Raw genomic sequence first — 15,908 nt, forward strand, 5'->3', positions numbered from 1 at the left:
GCAGGCTACAGTCCATGGTGTCGCACAGAATCGGACCCGACTGAAGAGACTTCGCACAAAGACAGTTTAAACCATCTCATTTTGGAAAATCTGGAAATTTGAACAATGACATGGAGCTGAATTCTCAATGTGTTCACAGAACAATTTTAGTAACTCTCAGCAGTAAGGTAGATTTTTCCAATAGGAGCTTTCCTCTGTTTAAGGATTCCCAGCAGTCTGTATGGACTTCCCAGGAGGCTCAGTGGTAAAGTAATCCGCCTGCCAATGCAGGAGACTCAGAAGACTCAATCCCTGCATCTGGAAGATCCCCTGAAGAAGGAAATTGCAACCCGCTCCAGTATTCTTGCCTGGGAAATCCCATGGACAGACGAGCCTGGTGGGCTACAGTCCATGGGGTCACACGAAGTCAGACATGACTGAGCTTGCAGGTACAGCAGTCCTTATAGGGAAACATCCTTTCTGTTTCTCACATCTCAGGGCTTGGTGGGGGCCTGGGGTAAGAAGCAGAGAGAATGGATAAGGATCTCCAGTAGGTATGGGATCTCTAAGAAGACCATAGCAATATCTGCAAGCAACATAGGTACTCATATTTTATAATATCTGCATTTTGAAAAGTAAAAAGTGACATTAATTTTAATAATATATTTTATTTAACCCAATAGTACAAAATACTATTATTTGAACATGCATTTAACATAAAAAATTTTCAAGAAATGTTTTTTATCCTTATTTCTATACCAAGTCTTGGAATCCCATGTGTATTTTTCATACTTCTTGCACACCTAATTCTGAACTAACCACATTTCAACTCATCAATAACCAATTCGTATTGGACTGCACACATAAGCCTTTCGTTTCTGCTGTTACATTGGGCCTCTGATACCCTAAACTTTATTCTTTGGTTTCATATCTTTTCACAGTCCAGATCTCAGCTCAAAACACCAGTCCCGTAGAGAAACTCCTCATTCCAGTCCCGTAGAGAAACTCCTAATGAGGTCTACTCCTTTCTTGTCATTATTTATCGTGTTATCCGTCAGTATTGTCTCCACAGAACCCATCCTTTCTAAAATGATCTCATTTATTTGTTTATATACTTATTGTCTAGTTTCTCTGCCAAAATGTAAGTTTCAGAAGGGCAGAGATTTTTAAAAACTTACGATCTGTTGTGATTTTCCGGTGCCAAGCACCGTGCCTGGCCCACGCTGGGGGCTCAAAACACCTTTGGAGGAGGAAGGAATCGCATTCCTCTGGATCCTAGCGGAAGAGGGCAGCGTAGCCGCTTGTCACAGGTGGGGCACCCACGTTGCGCGCGACCGCTCTCTGCGCGGGTGCAGGGTGAGTGGGTTGGTGTGGGGGTGTGCGCGGTAGAGCGCGCCAGCGAGCTCAAAGAGCCGAGCGGGGAGGAGCAGCCAGCGCAGCGCAGCAGCTGCAGCGCCGGCCCGGCCGGGCAGCTCGGAGGTGGGTGGGCCGTGTCGCCAGCCCGCCCGCGGGGTCCCTATTGGCCGCCTGTCGGCAGCCCTCCGCCCGGAAGGCGGCGAGGAGCCGCGGGGCTGCTCCGGAGCCGGAGCGGGAGAGCCAGGCCGAGCCGACGCCGGGCGGACGCGCGGGATCCGCGCCCCCACTCTCAGCCTCCTTGCACTCCCGCCGCCGCCCAGCTCATCTCGGGCGCTGGCGCCTACCGTCGGCCTCCGACAGCGCCCGGGAAGGACCCGGGCAGCTCCCGGGCGCCCGGGTGAGTGGCCGCGCGCGACTCTCTGCTCCTCCCGAGCCCCGCAGCTTGCTTTGGCTTTCGCGGCCGCGGCACGACGAGGTTTGCCCGGGCAGCGCCCAAGACAGCAGGGAAGGCCGAGGCAGGGTAAACTTGGCTGAGGGGAGAAGTGGGATCGCCACCAGGAGGTTCCCCCAGCCCCGCGGGCCGGATGGGAACAGGTGGCGCGGGCCGGGCGCTTTGTGTTCGGGGCGCGAAGACTGGAAGCCGGCGGCCGCGCCTCCCTCGGCCGCTCCCTTCCCTCCCTTGCTCCCCCGGGCGGCCGCACGCCGGGTCGGCTGGGTAACCGAGCGGGAGTCGCCAGGAATGTGCCTCTGGGGACAGCTTGGCTCGAGGGAAGAGAGAAGGTGGCCGTGGCGGCCGGGGAACTGCGGGCGCCGAGAGGTGGCGCGGGGGCTGCACGGCTGCTGCTGGCAGGAGAGGGATGCTTCCAGCCAGGCGCTTTGCGCCCGGGCGAGGGCTTCATTCTTCCGCGGCGCCCCTGGAGGTGGGGAGCTGGGTGGGCGTGTGTGCATAGAAAGAGGAGGCGGGGAGGCCAGCGACTTCCGGAGCGGGTGCTGATCGGTGCTCCGCGCTTTGCTTTCGGAGACTCAGACCTTGGGGTGCGGCGGTGCCGGGCCACACGAGTGCGCCAGCGATGCTGGGCTGGGGGCATCCCTATGCTGGGGTTTAACAAAGAGTGCTCCTCTCCACCCAGCGGGGTGGGGCAGCTCCGGAGAGGTGGTCTTCAGCGAGCTAGAATTAGCCCAGGGGAAGGGTACTTCCTTTTGGGGTTGTCATTTTATTATTATATTGCCTTTTCTTTTTTTTTTTTTAAAGGACTGCTGAGTGATGCATGAGGGGCCCACGGAGGCGCAGGAGTGGTGGTGATGGTTTGGGAAGCGGAGCTGAAGTGCGCTGGGCTTTGGTGACGCGTGACAGTTTATCATGACCGTGTTCAGGCAGGAAAACGTGGATGATTACTACGACACCGGCGAGGAACTTGGCAGGTACGGGGCAGGTGGGGTGGGGTGCCGAAAGCTCAAGTTTCTGGATGGTGGGAATGCATAGTATTGCGGGTAGCGGGCGGTAAACAAATGGAGTTTGAATTCAGATGTCTCCCTCGCCCTTCTAAGAGATGTGCAAATTTAGAGAAAAGAGTTACTAACCTAGCAAGGACTAGGGCCCAGAAATAAACTGCCTCATCCAAGGGGTTGTGGGTGAAGAGGCAATTTCAGTGTTAGATTATGATGCAGTGTATTGATCGAGAACCCTGGACAAGAACAGATTTAATTGTCTTCAGTAACTCTTGTCAGCTTTTGCCCTTCTGAGACAATGAGGCAAAAGCTGATGCGTAGTTGGAACTGGAGTTAGCTGCTTATGTGTGATTCAGATAGAGAGAACAAACCAATTAATAGGCTTTTAAAAGCTTAATACTTTCCCTCTTTATGAATTTTCGGAGTAACATCATGCACAAGTATTGGTAGGTCACACATGAAGACTTACCAGATGTTGATGTTGGGTTTAGATTTTGAAACTTCCTTGAACCAGCAGTTTAATTACCCAGTTGGTGTCAGCGGTTGCTTGCTTTGCTTTCTTTCAAGATGTTAAATTTTTAACAAATCCCTGATGGCGAGGCTAATATGGCTGTCTGGATTCAAAGCATACTTCCATTGCTGCAGGAGCTGTGATTCTGAAAGTGGAGCCTTTCAGTTCCAGGTGAACAAAGAACCGTTTCTTTGGGGACATGGAAGGGCCGGATGGGTCTCCTCTTGACTGGGGATTTGACAAAGTGGATTGTGCTCTGGTCTGACTTCAGCAGAAAACCCAAGTTTCACACCTTAATTTAAATTCAGCGTAAGGAATTTGACTGTGGTTTATTTGTATTGTGAGTCAAGTAGACAGAAGAATCTTTAAACAAACAAAAAAGTATGTCTTTATTTAATATGTGTATCAAAATATGTGTTTTTCCATGTACATCTGTTGTCTGATTCAGTGCTTCCTTTTTCCCCATGAAAAGGAAATTAAAAAACACCCACAGCCTAGATTCCCTTATGAGAACTGAAGTTGAGTTTAAAATATTTTTCAAGTTCAAGTAATAGTTCAGGCTAAAAGCAATGCTTTTAAGGTTATATAAAATATTTCTGTATACATTTAGTATGAACTAAGAACATCACTGGGAGCTTGTGCTTAGGGGACGTTTATTGTATACTGAAGATTTACTGAATGAGTAAGAAGGAAAGCTCTCAAAAATCACATTTCGTGGATATGTTTAAAATTAAGGTTTAAGAGTATGTGGTTGAAATACTTGGTTTAACTAGAATTAAGTCACTTTATTCCTGTGGCTTTTAGCAAGATGAGTGGTACATGGAGTTTTCCTTTGGGAATAGGGGGGAAAGGTGAAAAACTATATTTAAATTCTGTTTGTGTAGTGTAGCCTGATTATATAAATTCTCTCATAAAGAGAGATGATTAAAAGTAGGTAAGGTGACTCCTTTATAGATTAAATATGCTGACCTTATTTTCATGAAGATCTTTTGATAGAATTATGTGATGAGAAGGAAAAACAAAAAAATGAGGACTCCCTGTGGCTGATGGGGGAGTTTGTGATCCTTTATTTCGTGGGTGTGATGACAGGCCCTCTGCCTCTGCTATGGGAAGTGGTTTGCTCATTTGTCACTAGCAGTTGGCTTTGATTCTGGCTCGTTCTACATTTCTGTGTATAATTTTCTCCCCACTGTGCAAGACTAAATGACAAATTGTTTATTGAGAATTTTAATTTGTGTGACCTATGAATTTCAAAGAAGTGCTCTGAAAAACTGGGAGTTGGGAATTTTGGAAAAAAAAGTATACGTGCCCATCTGTCTAATAGGTCTTTTGTTTTTGTCTAAAAATGGGGTAAATAGTTGGATTTTTTTTTTTTTTTTGAAGTTTTTTTCAAGTCCTGTGAATTTTATGTCTGCTGGGAAATTGCCACTTCCTGAAAACAAATGCAGGCATAAGATGAACATTTGGGAAAGATGCTGCTTTGTGTGTCACTGCGAGATTAGGAGTGGAGGCAAGAGCTTAGTGTTGCAAAATGGAAATGGGCAGATATTTAACACAAAAGCAAGGTTGTTCTAAGGGTGAGTTACAAATAGGCCAACATCTAGGATTTAAGACTTCACTCATGTATCTTTAGCAGTAATCTAAATAATAGCTACTCACCTTATAAAGGGCTTCCCTGGTGGCTTAGAGGATAAAGCGTCTGCCCACAATGTGGGAGACCCCGGTTCAATCCCTGGATAGGGAAGATCCCCTAGAGAAGGAAATGGCAACCCACTCCAGTACTCTTGCCTGGAAAATCCCATGGAGGGAGGAGCCTGATATGCTATAGTCCATGGGGTCACAAAGAGTCGGACACGACTGAGCGACTTCACTTCTTCTTCACCTTATAAATGAGCTGAGAAAAGTCCATATCTAGAGGAGGAAAGATGGGTTTTTTAACAAGTAGAATATAGTATTATGGTTATTACTATTGTCACTTTACTTTTATGAAAACAAAAGTTTGTACGTACAAGGGCAAGAGTGTGTGTGTCTCTGTCTGTGTATATTAGTGTGTATACTGCCAGGACTACCATAAAAACTCTTTGTCAGCTCTAAAAAGCTTTATGAAGTATTATGATCATCTGCAGTAGCAACAGAGCAGACAGACCACTGGACAGATAGTCTGATCCAAAATGGGCTCTATGGCTCAGTAGCTTTATAACTTTGAATAGGTCACTTATCCTCCCTGACCTTCAGGATCTTCATCTATTAAATTAGAGGCCTAGTGCTTATTTCATGACTGTTGTGAGTATCAAGTAATCTAAGACATGTAAAAGTATTTTATCAGCGGTCAGGAGTTAAACAAACAAAGATATCATCGGCAGAACTTTGTTGAGACGTGAGTATTTCAGGCACGCTAATAACTTGGTTTGCAATCCGATATTCTTTTCAGTGTCTGTTTACCAATTTGGGGAAGGGCCTGTGGGTAAAGGGCCGTGAGGAAGACCCATTGCTGACGGTCCTCAGCCTCTCTACTCTGATTTTCTGAATAATGCAGCTCTGGCCTTGAAGTCAAGTGAAGACAAGTGCCTGCTGTGAAAAGGACTTCATCATTAGAGTATTGTTTGGTGACCTCTGTTGACTCCAGGAGGTCCTTTGGGTCTCAGCCTCTATCCCAGGAGGTGGAATGAAGAACTGCTTCCGTCATGTGTAGTGGTTTCTGGGAGGAGTTCTTACAAATGTGGATTTCTGCATGTGCTGTTACACTGGGTCATTTTAATGCCCCAGGTGCCTTAGCATCTCTTATCAGCGGGCGCTTGGGGCAGCTGAAGTCTGGCTTGTCCCACCATCAGGCTCCAGTTTCACCCCTGGCTTTGGTTCAGCCTAATCTGTGAGCCTTCCGGGCACCTCTCTGAACACTGCCTTCCTAAGGACTGGCCTTGTTTCTCTTCCAGTCTGACCTTATGTGATCTTAAGACCTTGGTCCTAACCTCCTGAATAAATCTCTCCACAATGATCTCTCCCTTTCAGAAGCCAAATGGCTTGTCTGAAGCACTCCACTGATCGTGACCACAGACTGCCCAGTCCATACTCCATCTTTGCTTTGTGTTATTAATGTTCTTGTATTACTCCATGTAGCCGACTTGAAAGTTCCTTTAGAGTGTGTTCTGGTCTCTCTTCTCCCCAAGGTGTACAATGTGCTTTATAATTCCGGGCAAAAATTTGATCGATGCCTGAATAAGTTAAGGCAGGCCTGCAGGTACAATATTGAGACCAGAATGGGGATCTGAGATGCAAACGATGATGTGGATACCGACACAGATGGAGAGGCAGTGTTTAGCATGGGACAGCCTGGTACACCGGAAAGTGGGAAGATACCTACCTTTGCAGGATGTTGTGAGAATTGGAGGCAGTGGCTGTAAACATCGGATACATAGTCACTGCCCTAGATATTATTTTTAATAACCTCTTTTCCTCATTACAGCATTTACCACAGTGCATACTCATTACTTGTTTGATTGCTTTCCCCACAACGTGTCACAAGGTTGTGGCCTTGGACTTTCTCATCACTTTTTATCTCTTATGCCTAATTAGATGTGTGATACTGGGTGCTCAATAAATGCTTGCTGATTGAATGAATGAATGGATTAATATTCATAAAGCATCATGAACACCCCATATATATTTACATGTATATGACCCTCAATAAGTGATGACTGGTGGGGATAAACAGGATATTAAAGACTGCAGCTCATCAAAATAAGAGCTGCTTTTGCTTTTGCATTCTCTGACTGAACAGTAATGTGCACAGCAGCCAAAATTTCTAAGCACAAGATGAGTTTTAAACAAAACACAGTGGAGCCTTACATATTCTACATTTGTTTGGATGGTCACTGGAAGATAATAATTCAAAGTTAAAACATTCTCATTTTGGCATAAAATCCATGAGCATTTTAATCAACATAAGGAGCTGTATTGATAATAAACCTGACAGTCTGAGTACATCTTTCAGTTGATTTACTGTGAACTGCAGAGATCAGTCTTAAGAATACTGGCAGTCTCATGGGGATGGGGGTGAGGGTGGAAGGAGAGACCTCCAAGCATGTTTTCTCCTTGGAAGTGGGGCTCAAAGGCTCGTGGGGTTGACTAGTGAGATCATCCTGTAGGACCTCGCTGATTGTGAGTTTTCTCTTTTCATTTCTGCCTTCTTGTCCCCTCAGATGTTTGCTCTGATGGGAAAGGCAGCCAAGCTTTAAGAGAGATAAAGTTCAAATATACCTATTAGAGATAACAGTCAGGGATTTAAAAATTCTGTGCATTTCAGGGAGATCTAATAATAGTCTTCTAGAATGTGAAGGGAGGGTGTGGTGACAGTGCTGAGTGGCATTTGGGCTGAATGCTTGCTTGCCAGCACTGAGAATGCGGAATGTGCCTCTGGACCTCCTGGGAACACAGAAATTCAGCTCACTGGAACCTAGTGGGGCATACCCCAGGAATGTAGAGTATGGAGGTGCTTATTGATGGAGAAGCCAGGGAACACTGAAACAGCTTTCTTGGCCCCTCTGTACACTTTACTCTAGGCTTGTGTCTCACCCAGCTGCTTAGGAACCTAAAAGCCCCATAGCATTGGCTCACTCCGTAAAGCCATGAAAAACACCATAAGCTTACAGAGATGGATGCTCAGATTAATTTCAGTAATTGCAAATACGGTATTATGTCAGAAGAGGTGCCATTGTCAGACATATCCTCTGGTCTCCCAGCAAATCTGTAACCTCTGAAGTGCAGAGGGCATTTCCTTGAGGCATTAGTGTGTGAGTGTGTGTGTGTGTGTGCACTGAGGAGAGGGGTGGAGGGGAGAGGCTTCAGAGATGCTGTGGTAGGGGGATGAGAGGTGAACCTCAAGGTCAAGATTGCGTTGTCTGACTTCTGGGACACCCTGCTGGGGAATGTGTTATGAACTTTCACCTTTAATTCTAGTCAGTTGCTTTGTGTACCTAACCTAACCTAATCTTGTGTTTCATATGCATGAAATAAAACATGAATTTAGTGTAAAAGCTTATTTCTGATCAGGAGACAAAGAAAGCTACCTATTGATAGAGAGGAGGGGAGGAGCTTTTGTTGGTGAAGGGCAGCCCAAGACCCTTGGACAATTAGACCTTAGAAGAAGCGGAGCAGTCAGAGAGTCCTTTCTTCTTATTTCATTTCATCAGACTGTAGGCCCAGTAGCTTTCTTGAGGTAGCTGGTTGGTAGGTAGCAAGAGATGGACCTGGACTCCTGAGCAGGACTGTTTTCATTATATTCTTCATACTACTTAGGATTTGGCAATTATCTTTTTTGTGGAAGCCAGGAAATGTTGATATTTAAGAGAAGTGGTTTAGGTAGCCATCTATTGCCCATCTGTCTTAGTACCTGCTTGGAAAGGGTGGTCAGGAGTAACCAATAACCATTTCATGGTGGGTTTTCATTTTCACCCATGCAGAGGTTGACCCTTGGCATTCAGAACACTCATGGGCACTTGATAACACATACGACATTCTTGCCTTTTCCAAATGGCTTGTGCCCCATGGTTATGAATGGCGCTAGAACCTGCTGTAGTTCTACCCAAGTCTCAAAGTTAATAATTTAGCTTTTTAGAAAGTTCACAGAACACTTTCATTATTATTTAACCTTTGAGTCTTGGAATATGTGAGCATTGTGGCTCTACCTAATAGGCCACCCTATAAGTGACAGCTTCTCATTTCATTAACCATCACTAGTCTGTCTGATTTAAGGTTGGGGTATGATTGTTTAAATCTTTATGTGGCAAGTGACACCTGATTGTTTTGCTTTGGTTTGTCGTGATAAGTTATCACAACAGAATGCATCATCCCTCAGTATTGAAGAGATTATATGGTAATATAATTTTTTATAATAAATACAATTATTACTTTGTTAATATTTTAAATGAATTCCTTTAAATATACAGTTAGGAGAGAGTAGAGGAAAAAGTGATTGATCTTTGGTTTTTCTACATCATCTAATCAAAATAACTGTCTAACTAGTACATCTTTCTTAGGTGAAACAGAAAGTGCCATATCCCCGTTCTAGGTTTAATGTTCCGTTCAGTTCAGTTCAGTTGCTCATCGTGTCTGACTCTTTGCAACCCCATGGGCTGCAGCACGCCAGGCTTCCCTGTCCATCACCAACTCCCGGAGCTTTGCCCAAACCCATAACCTACTTGGTCTCATTTTCAATCCTAGTTCAAAACAAAACAAAACCAGTCATGTGCTGGTAACTAATCTCTTGTGATAGCTGACAGGTGTGATCCTTAGTGACTCTTATTTATCATTCCTGTCTTTTGGAGGTGACGTTAAGCACTCGTGTGGCTTACAGACCACAGTGTGATCATTTAAGTATAATGTTGCTTACCTCTGAGAAATGACCCTGAATCTTTCCCTTGTGTCCTACCTGTCGACATTTCAATTGTGACCTTGAGAGATTTTATTCAGTAATATAATGTTATGTTCAGAGACATCAGGAGGGGAAGGAGGTAGGGAGAAAGTTGCTTTTTTCCCCCTTTAAAAACACCTTCAACTTTGGATGAAGAACATAATGTTTGAACAAATGAATGCTGTGAACTGCTGATCACTGGTGTTTGAAAAGTTTATGTGGATGGTGCTGATATTCATAAGCCTGATGGTTTTCAGCTGGAAAATTTGGCTCTGTGTGTGGACGTTTGCAGGACACATTTTCAGTCAAAACTGTTTTGATTATTCCCACTCAGATATCATGTGATGAGTGGGACTGGTTTTTAAATATCTCAGGACAGTTGATATAGTAAATTTTCACTTATAAGTAATGAGCTAATTTCCATTTTTCCATCACTCATTATTATCTACCTTCAGAACCACGCGCCCTTCCCTTTTTAACTTGTAAAAACTGCCAGGATTTTTGAAACCTTACTTCAGTCCACCATGTTCTTGTCTACCTCCCAGTGTAGAATTTTCCATAGGAGAGGTAATCAGTACCTTTTTTGGTCCCATCATGAAGAGGGTCAAATTTCCCTCGGAACTGCCTGTCTGTGTGTCTGCCTAGCAACTCATACTGCTGTCTTAGACTAGGCTATATGTATGGGAGGGTAGATAAGACTCAGCTCAGGTGATGGGACAGAATTGTGTCAGGGATACGTAGGCACATGGAAGGAGTGGCTTGGGGGAGAAGAGATCAGTAGTTGTGCTGATTCTGGTCTGATGTTTCCACCCCACTTTGAGAAGTTTTTCTAAATTGTTTTGCCTCCTTTAAAGCTATTTTTTTTTTTTTTGCCATCTGTGGTTTATGGGTAAGCAGCAGAAATATGTGTCTCTGAAAGAGTGTTGAAAAGCTGCAACCTTTTAAGTCTAATATTATATAATAGACTGCTTCCCTTTAAAAAAACAAAGCTATTGGCCCTGTAGGTGTATGGATACTGTAAAGAATAGACTTTTCACAGCTAACTGCTGAAGCTGTAAATGCTGAGTTGCACCTGATACCCAGAGGAACTGTTCTTAGAGATTTGGTAAGTCAAAAAAAACTAGTAGGTTATTTGTTATCTTAAAAATACTATGTTACTGCTACATAAATCAGTTAACTGAAACCAGAGCCTGCCAGGGTTTCTGCTATATACCTTAGATGTGGATATAGAAATTCTCTTTCTAAGTGTTGTTTTTGCCACTCGATGTTGAGAATCAGCACGTGAACTGCTGTTCGTAGTGCCAGAAATTTCCACCAAAATGTCCTCAGGAGCTCCCCTTTCTTTGGATAACAATAGGTTTATTTCCTTCCCCTTCCTTGGCCAGCTTACACCTCTTTTCAGACCATAATTGCAGTGGCACCATGTGCTCGGGACAAGGCCTGCCTGACCTAAGGCAACTGTGCTCTTGTTTTCCTCCTGATGTCTCTTTTCCCACATCGTACCATCAGAGTGGAGTCCTCACGTGTCATCCCATTTGGTGAAAAATCTAATAAAAGAGTGCTCAAGACCCTGTTCTAGGCACTTCTTCGCCATGTAAGTCACACTGCCTTTGGAATAGAGGGAAGCTAGTTGCAGTGACCCTTTAGTTCTGCAAAGTTTGGACACCTGTCAGATGTGCCTCCTCACCAGCTTCAGGCAGCTGATTCAATTGTTTGGCAGAGAAAGTGAATTTGAACAAGTGGAATATTTTCCAGGATGAAGCTTTATCATCTCGCTTTCCTCCCCACCCCTCCCCTGACACAGAGAGATAGGAGAGCTTGGCACATGCAGTTGGGGACAGACACAGTAAGCCTAGCTGTGGTATAGAAACATCAGGTCCCTTGGTTTTGCGAAACATGGTTGGGGCACTGAATGAATATATCCAGTTTTATGAATGGTACCAGTTAAGATGGACTGTCCTTGTAGGGCTTATCTTCAGAAGCAACATTCTTTGAGGCATATAATTGAAAAAAAAGTTTTTTTGTTTTTTTTAAATTTTGCACCCACTGGACAAAATCAGATGGAGAAACAGTGGAGCAGGATCCAGAGTCTTGCTGGGTCCATACTCCCAACATTCTTGAGTCTCCAGTGCTCCTTCCCCAAGGCCCAGTATGCCCTTTAATTTCATCTAGAACCCAGGCGCCCATAGGGAGGGGCTCACAGTCATTGCACAGCCTGCCTTTTGCCCGCAGCCCTGCGGGGGCTGGGTCCTGACTGGCGGGTGAGTGCACCTAGCCTGCCCGGAGGAGGATGCAGGCCCATGAAGGCCAGTGCCCTCGCCCACCGACCCTGAGCCACCTCCATCTGGCCCATGCTGGGCGGGCAATAAAAACATACTTTTTAAAATTAAAAAAAAAAAGATATTACCTGCATTAGAGAGAAGTTTTAACCTGGAGAACCAAAAAGCAAATGCAAAGTGAGCTGGCCAGTGGTGGCCTGCAGCCTTCTGTGGACCCTGTCCAGGCTTGTCCTGCCGGTTCTCTTTCTTATCTTCTGTATCCTTAATTTGTGGTAAATAACTAGGCATTTGGTATTTTTTTTGTACTTGGCTTGTCCCTGTGATTCTTGGCTCTCCCTATGAATTGGGTGTTTCACAAATTGACTTTTTGTGTGTCTTACATTGGGTGGGATTCAGCTATCTGCACAGGAGGCCTTGTTTATCTGCCTCGAAAGTGTTAGTCTCTCAGTCATGTCCAACCCTTTGCGATCCCATGGACTGTAGCACACCAGGTTCCTCTGTCTATGGAATTCTCCAGGCAAGAATACTGCAGTCGGGATCTTCCCAACCCAGGAACTGAACCTGGGTCTCTCGCATTGCAGCAGATACTGTCTGAGCCACCAGGGAAGCTATGAATGTACATATTCAGAAATGACAATATAGATCAGAGCTTTTGACCCACATCCCTGACTCAACAAAGCACTTGCTTTGGGGAAGGCAATTGACTTCTATGAGACTCAGTTTTCTCATCTGTAAAACTGGTATAATAATCATACCTGCCTCAGAAGGTTGTAAAGATATACGTGATGTGTGTAAGGCGCTTGACCCAGTAGCAGGAACATAGAAAGTGCTGAGGAAGGGGTGGCTGTTTACTAAGACAGAATAGGAGAGACTGAATGAGCTTCTGGGTCTCAGGGGCCTGCCTTTTCCTGTTAGTTCCTCATCTCCCCACCCAGGTTCTGGCCTGGCCGCCTAGGGGCAGGATCCTGCACCCAGTGAGCAAATTGAGGAGAAGTGGATTACTTCCCACTTCTCCTCAATTCCATCCTCCCGCCTTCTCTTCTTCTCTGTCTTTGGCTCAGCCCCCAGGGTGGGCTCACTCTGCCGAGCTTGATGTCGTTTGTGTGCTCCATCTTGGCTGTCTGTTTCAGCTGGCTCAGACCCAGGACTCAGTTTATGTGCTGGGGTCCCTCGCTGGTCTGCCCTGTGGTGTGGTCAGTGATTCTCAGAACTCCTGAGAAATAAGTTATCCAGGAATTTAGCCATGCATTTGAGAGTGGGCTGCTAGAGATGGGGCTTATGGGATGCCATTGCCAAAGTGCACCCAGAGTCTCTGGGAAGAGGGAGGGAGGAGCTCATATGAAGATGGGAAGACATGCTTTCGGGGAAGCCAGAACAGCTAAAAGCTGCACAACAATGGAGGGAGGGCTGCTCAGAAATGCTCAGGGGGCATGGTCATCCTGGCATTATTAAGAACCTGAGGTATGCCTGCACACAAATTCATGTTTTAACGGGGTGTACTGTAGCTTCCTGAAAAGTCAATTTCAATTTTCTAGCTGCTTTTTAAATGAAAAAAACTATCTTAAGCAGCTGAATAAGAGACTAGGAATTTGATCCGATGAACGAATCATTGATTTTTATTACAGATCTTTATGGGGGAAGGAGTCTGAATGAGTGTGTGAGTTCCATTCCAAGATGAGCTTGCTGCAGAAGGCAAGACATACAGCAGGTCTGAGCCTCCACTCAGTTCTGACACGTACTGATTTAAGATGTGAGAATGAGTGTTTGGCCAAGCCGGAGTCTCCTGTGCCAAGAAAAGCCTATTAGATTGGTGGCTAAAAGGCTGAATTGTTAGGGTTTACTTAATGGTGAGGCTCTGCCAGCTGCTGGGAGTGAATCCTTGTTCCCTGGACTCGGGGCCCATTTGTTCAAGGAATATGGCGGCCTCACAACAGGCCACTCTAAAAGGATGCTTCCTTATTCTTTGGGCCCCTTGTGTAGAGATATCTGTAGTTTGTAACAGTAACGTTGGTTGCTCACAAATTTGTAAAGAAGAATGCCTGGAAATTGGGCTTATAAGGTGAGTTCAGGTGAAATATCAGGGAGTGACGATGTTAACTATAAACAGGCAACATAAATGGCCTGTTAAACAAAAGCTGTCGTGTGAACTGTGATATCCGCCCATCACGTATTCATTCATCCAGGGCTGATTGATGTCTGAATGGTAGGGCACTGGCTAGGGTAGTGGGCAGAACCTTTTATCTCAACGAGTTCCAAGTAGGGCAGACAGACTTTACATAACCAATGATAATAGAAAACCTAAATAAGAAGTGAGAGAAACCAAGTAGGAAAAACTGTTTCTGAAGTTCCAGCAAAGGGAGGCCATTCTGACTTTGAGGGTTCATTTGTTTATTCACTCATTCATTCAGATTTTCTGGGGACTAAAAACATAAGCAGGTAGGTGCCCGAGTGGATGTGTGTGTGTGTGTCTACTTGTTTATTCCCTGAAACAAATTGGAACTCAGACATGAAGGAAGAGACTAGGAGACTAAGATTTACTGGGAACCCATTCTAGACCAGTGACTGAAGGTAAGTTTTGTAACCCACATTTTACAGATGAGAAAACTGAGGTACAGAAAGACATTGGCCTTCGATAATGTGTTTAAAATAGTGGAAGCCACCATTGGACACCCCAGATTGCTAAGCGATGACTGGAAATTGGGTGATGGGCTGACTTTGTGGCCTATTCCTCTGCCACTGTCATGGAAGGGGGAAGTTCAAAGAACTTTAAAACATTCAGAGCAATGCCTGGAGTACGACATGTTCAGTACACGTTTCCTTCCTTTAAACTGGAAGTTTTCAACCTCAGTACTAGTGACATTTTGGTCGAGATGATTCTTTGTGGTTGTGGGAAGCCAGCATCCCTGGCTTCTGCCCTCTGGATGCTAGTAACATTTCACCCTACCCCCACCCCAGCCCACTGAGAACCACTGGGCTACAGGATCAAGACAGGGAAGTGTTAACAAATGGACCTAGGGGTTGGAACAGGTGGTAGGCAAGGAAGATCCTGCACCCAGTGAGCAAAGAAACTGCCTCTGAAAGAAGGTATTGGCCTTAAGTGTCCAGAGCTGGGGAACGGAGAGAGCAGGCTACCGATGGTGTGAGCCAGAATTCTGGGGCAGAATTCTGTTGTTGTGGTCTGGTCTTTATGTTGTCCCTGCGGTGGGCAGATCTGTTATGTTCCAGTAGTATGGGGTAGCACACAGACAGTGAGTAAGACCTGGAGAGACTCCATGGTGTTGCTCACCCAGGGTGACAGCCACCCATGGCCCACATGGAAGTTTCTGCCTTGCCCCTCCCTGCTGAGCAGGCTGCTCTGTGTCATGGCTCAGCCGGGTCCCCATCATGGCCTGCTCTTTCTTGGTCCACTCTGCTCTCTCCCAAGGGTGGCCTTCTGCTACTGTCTCCATGACTGTTTTTAACCTGAATAGCTATGTGGTTTTCTTTTTAATACTGATTTCTGATTTTTAGTCAGAGCTAGAGAAAAGTGTGTTAGTTGCTCAGTCGTGTCCAACTCTTTGTGACCCATGGACTGTAGCCCACCATGGTCCTCTGTCCGTGGAATTCTCCAGCCAAGAATACTGGATTGGGTATTCTCCAGGGGATCTTCTCAACTCCTTGCTTTTTAATCGCTTTACATTCTCTTAAGCCTACAGTGCGGTTCCAGCCTCTCCAGCAGGCTGGATGGCATAGCATGTGGTGGGACTGTGGGGAACACACAGAGCTGAGTTATTGCCTCCCATATCCCCTCCTTCTGGCAGGGGGCTTTTGAAGGTGAAAGGTTGGGTCTTGGGATGTGGCAGGAGGTGTGAAGAATGCTTTCTGCCCTCTCCCAGCTCGCTGGGGGACGGGGCACTTACGTGGAGTTTACCCGAGGAAGCTTGTC

At 45.6% G+C, this 15,908-nt stretch overlaps 1 protein-coding gene across 1 annotated transcript in view; it reads left to right on the plus strand.

Annotated features, from left to right (window-relative positions):
• Window positions 1–1,658: 1,658 nt before the first annotated feature.
• The window catches only part of DAPK1 (death associated protein kinase 1), a 205,879-nt gene continuing 191,629 nt past the window's right edge, over window positions 1,659–15,908 (plus strand). The window contains exons 1-2 of the mRNA XM_052645429.1: window positions 1,659–1,732; window positions 2,588–2,757. Of these exons, the coding sequence (XP_052501389.1) occupies window positions 2,696–2,757 (62 nt within the window). The 5' untranslated portion in view covers window positions 1,659–1,732; window positions 2,588–2,695. The remainder of the gene's footprint in view (window positions 1,733–2,587; window positions 2,758–15,908) is intronic.

The sequence above is a fragment of the Budorcas taxicolor genome, chromosome 8 (genome assembly GCF_023091745.1).
Source record: "Budorcas taxicolor isolate Tak-1 chromosome 8, Takin1.1, whole genome shotgun sequence".
In the NCBI taxonomy this organism is placed as follows: Eukaryota; Metazoa; Chordata; class Mammalia; order Artiodactyla; family Bovidae; genus Budorcas; species Budorcas taxicolor.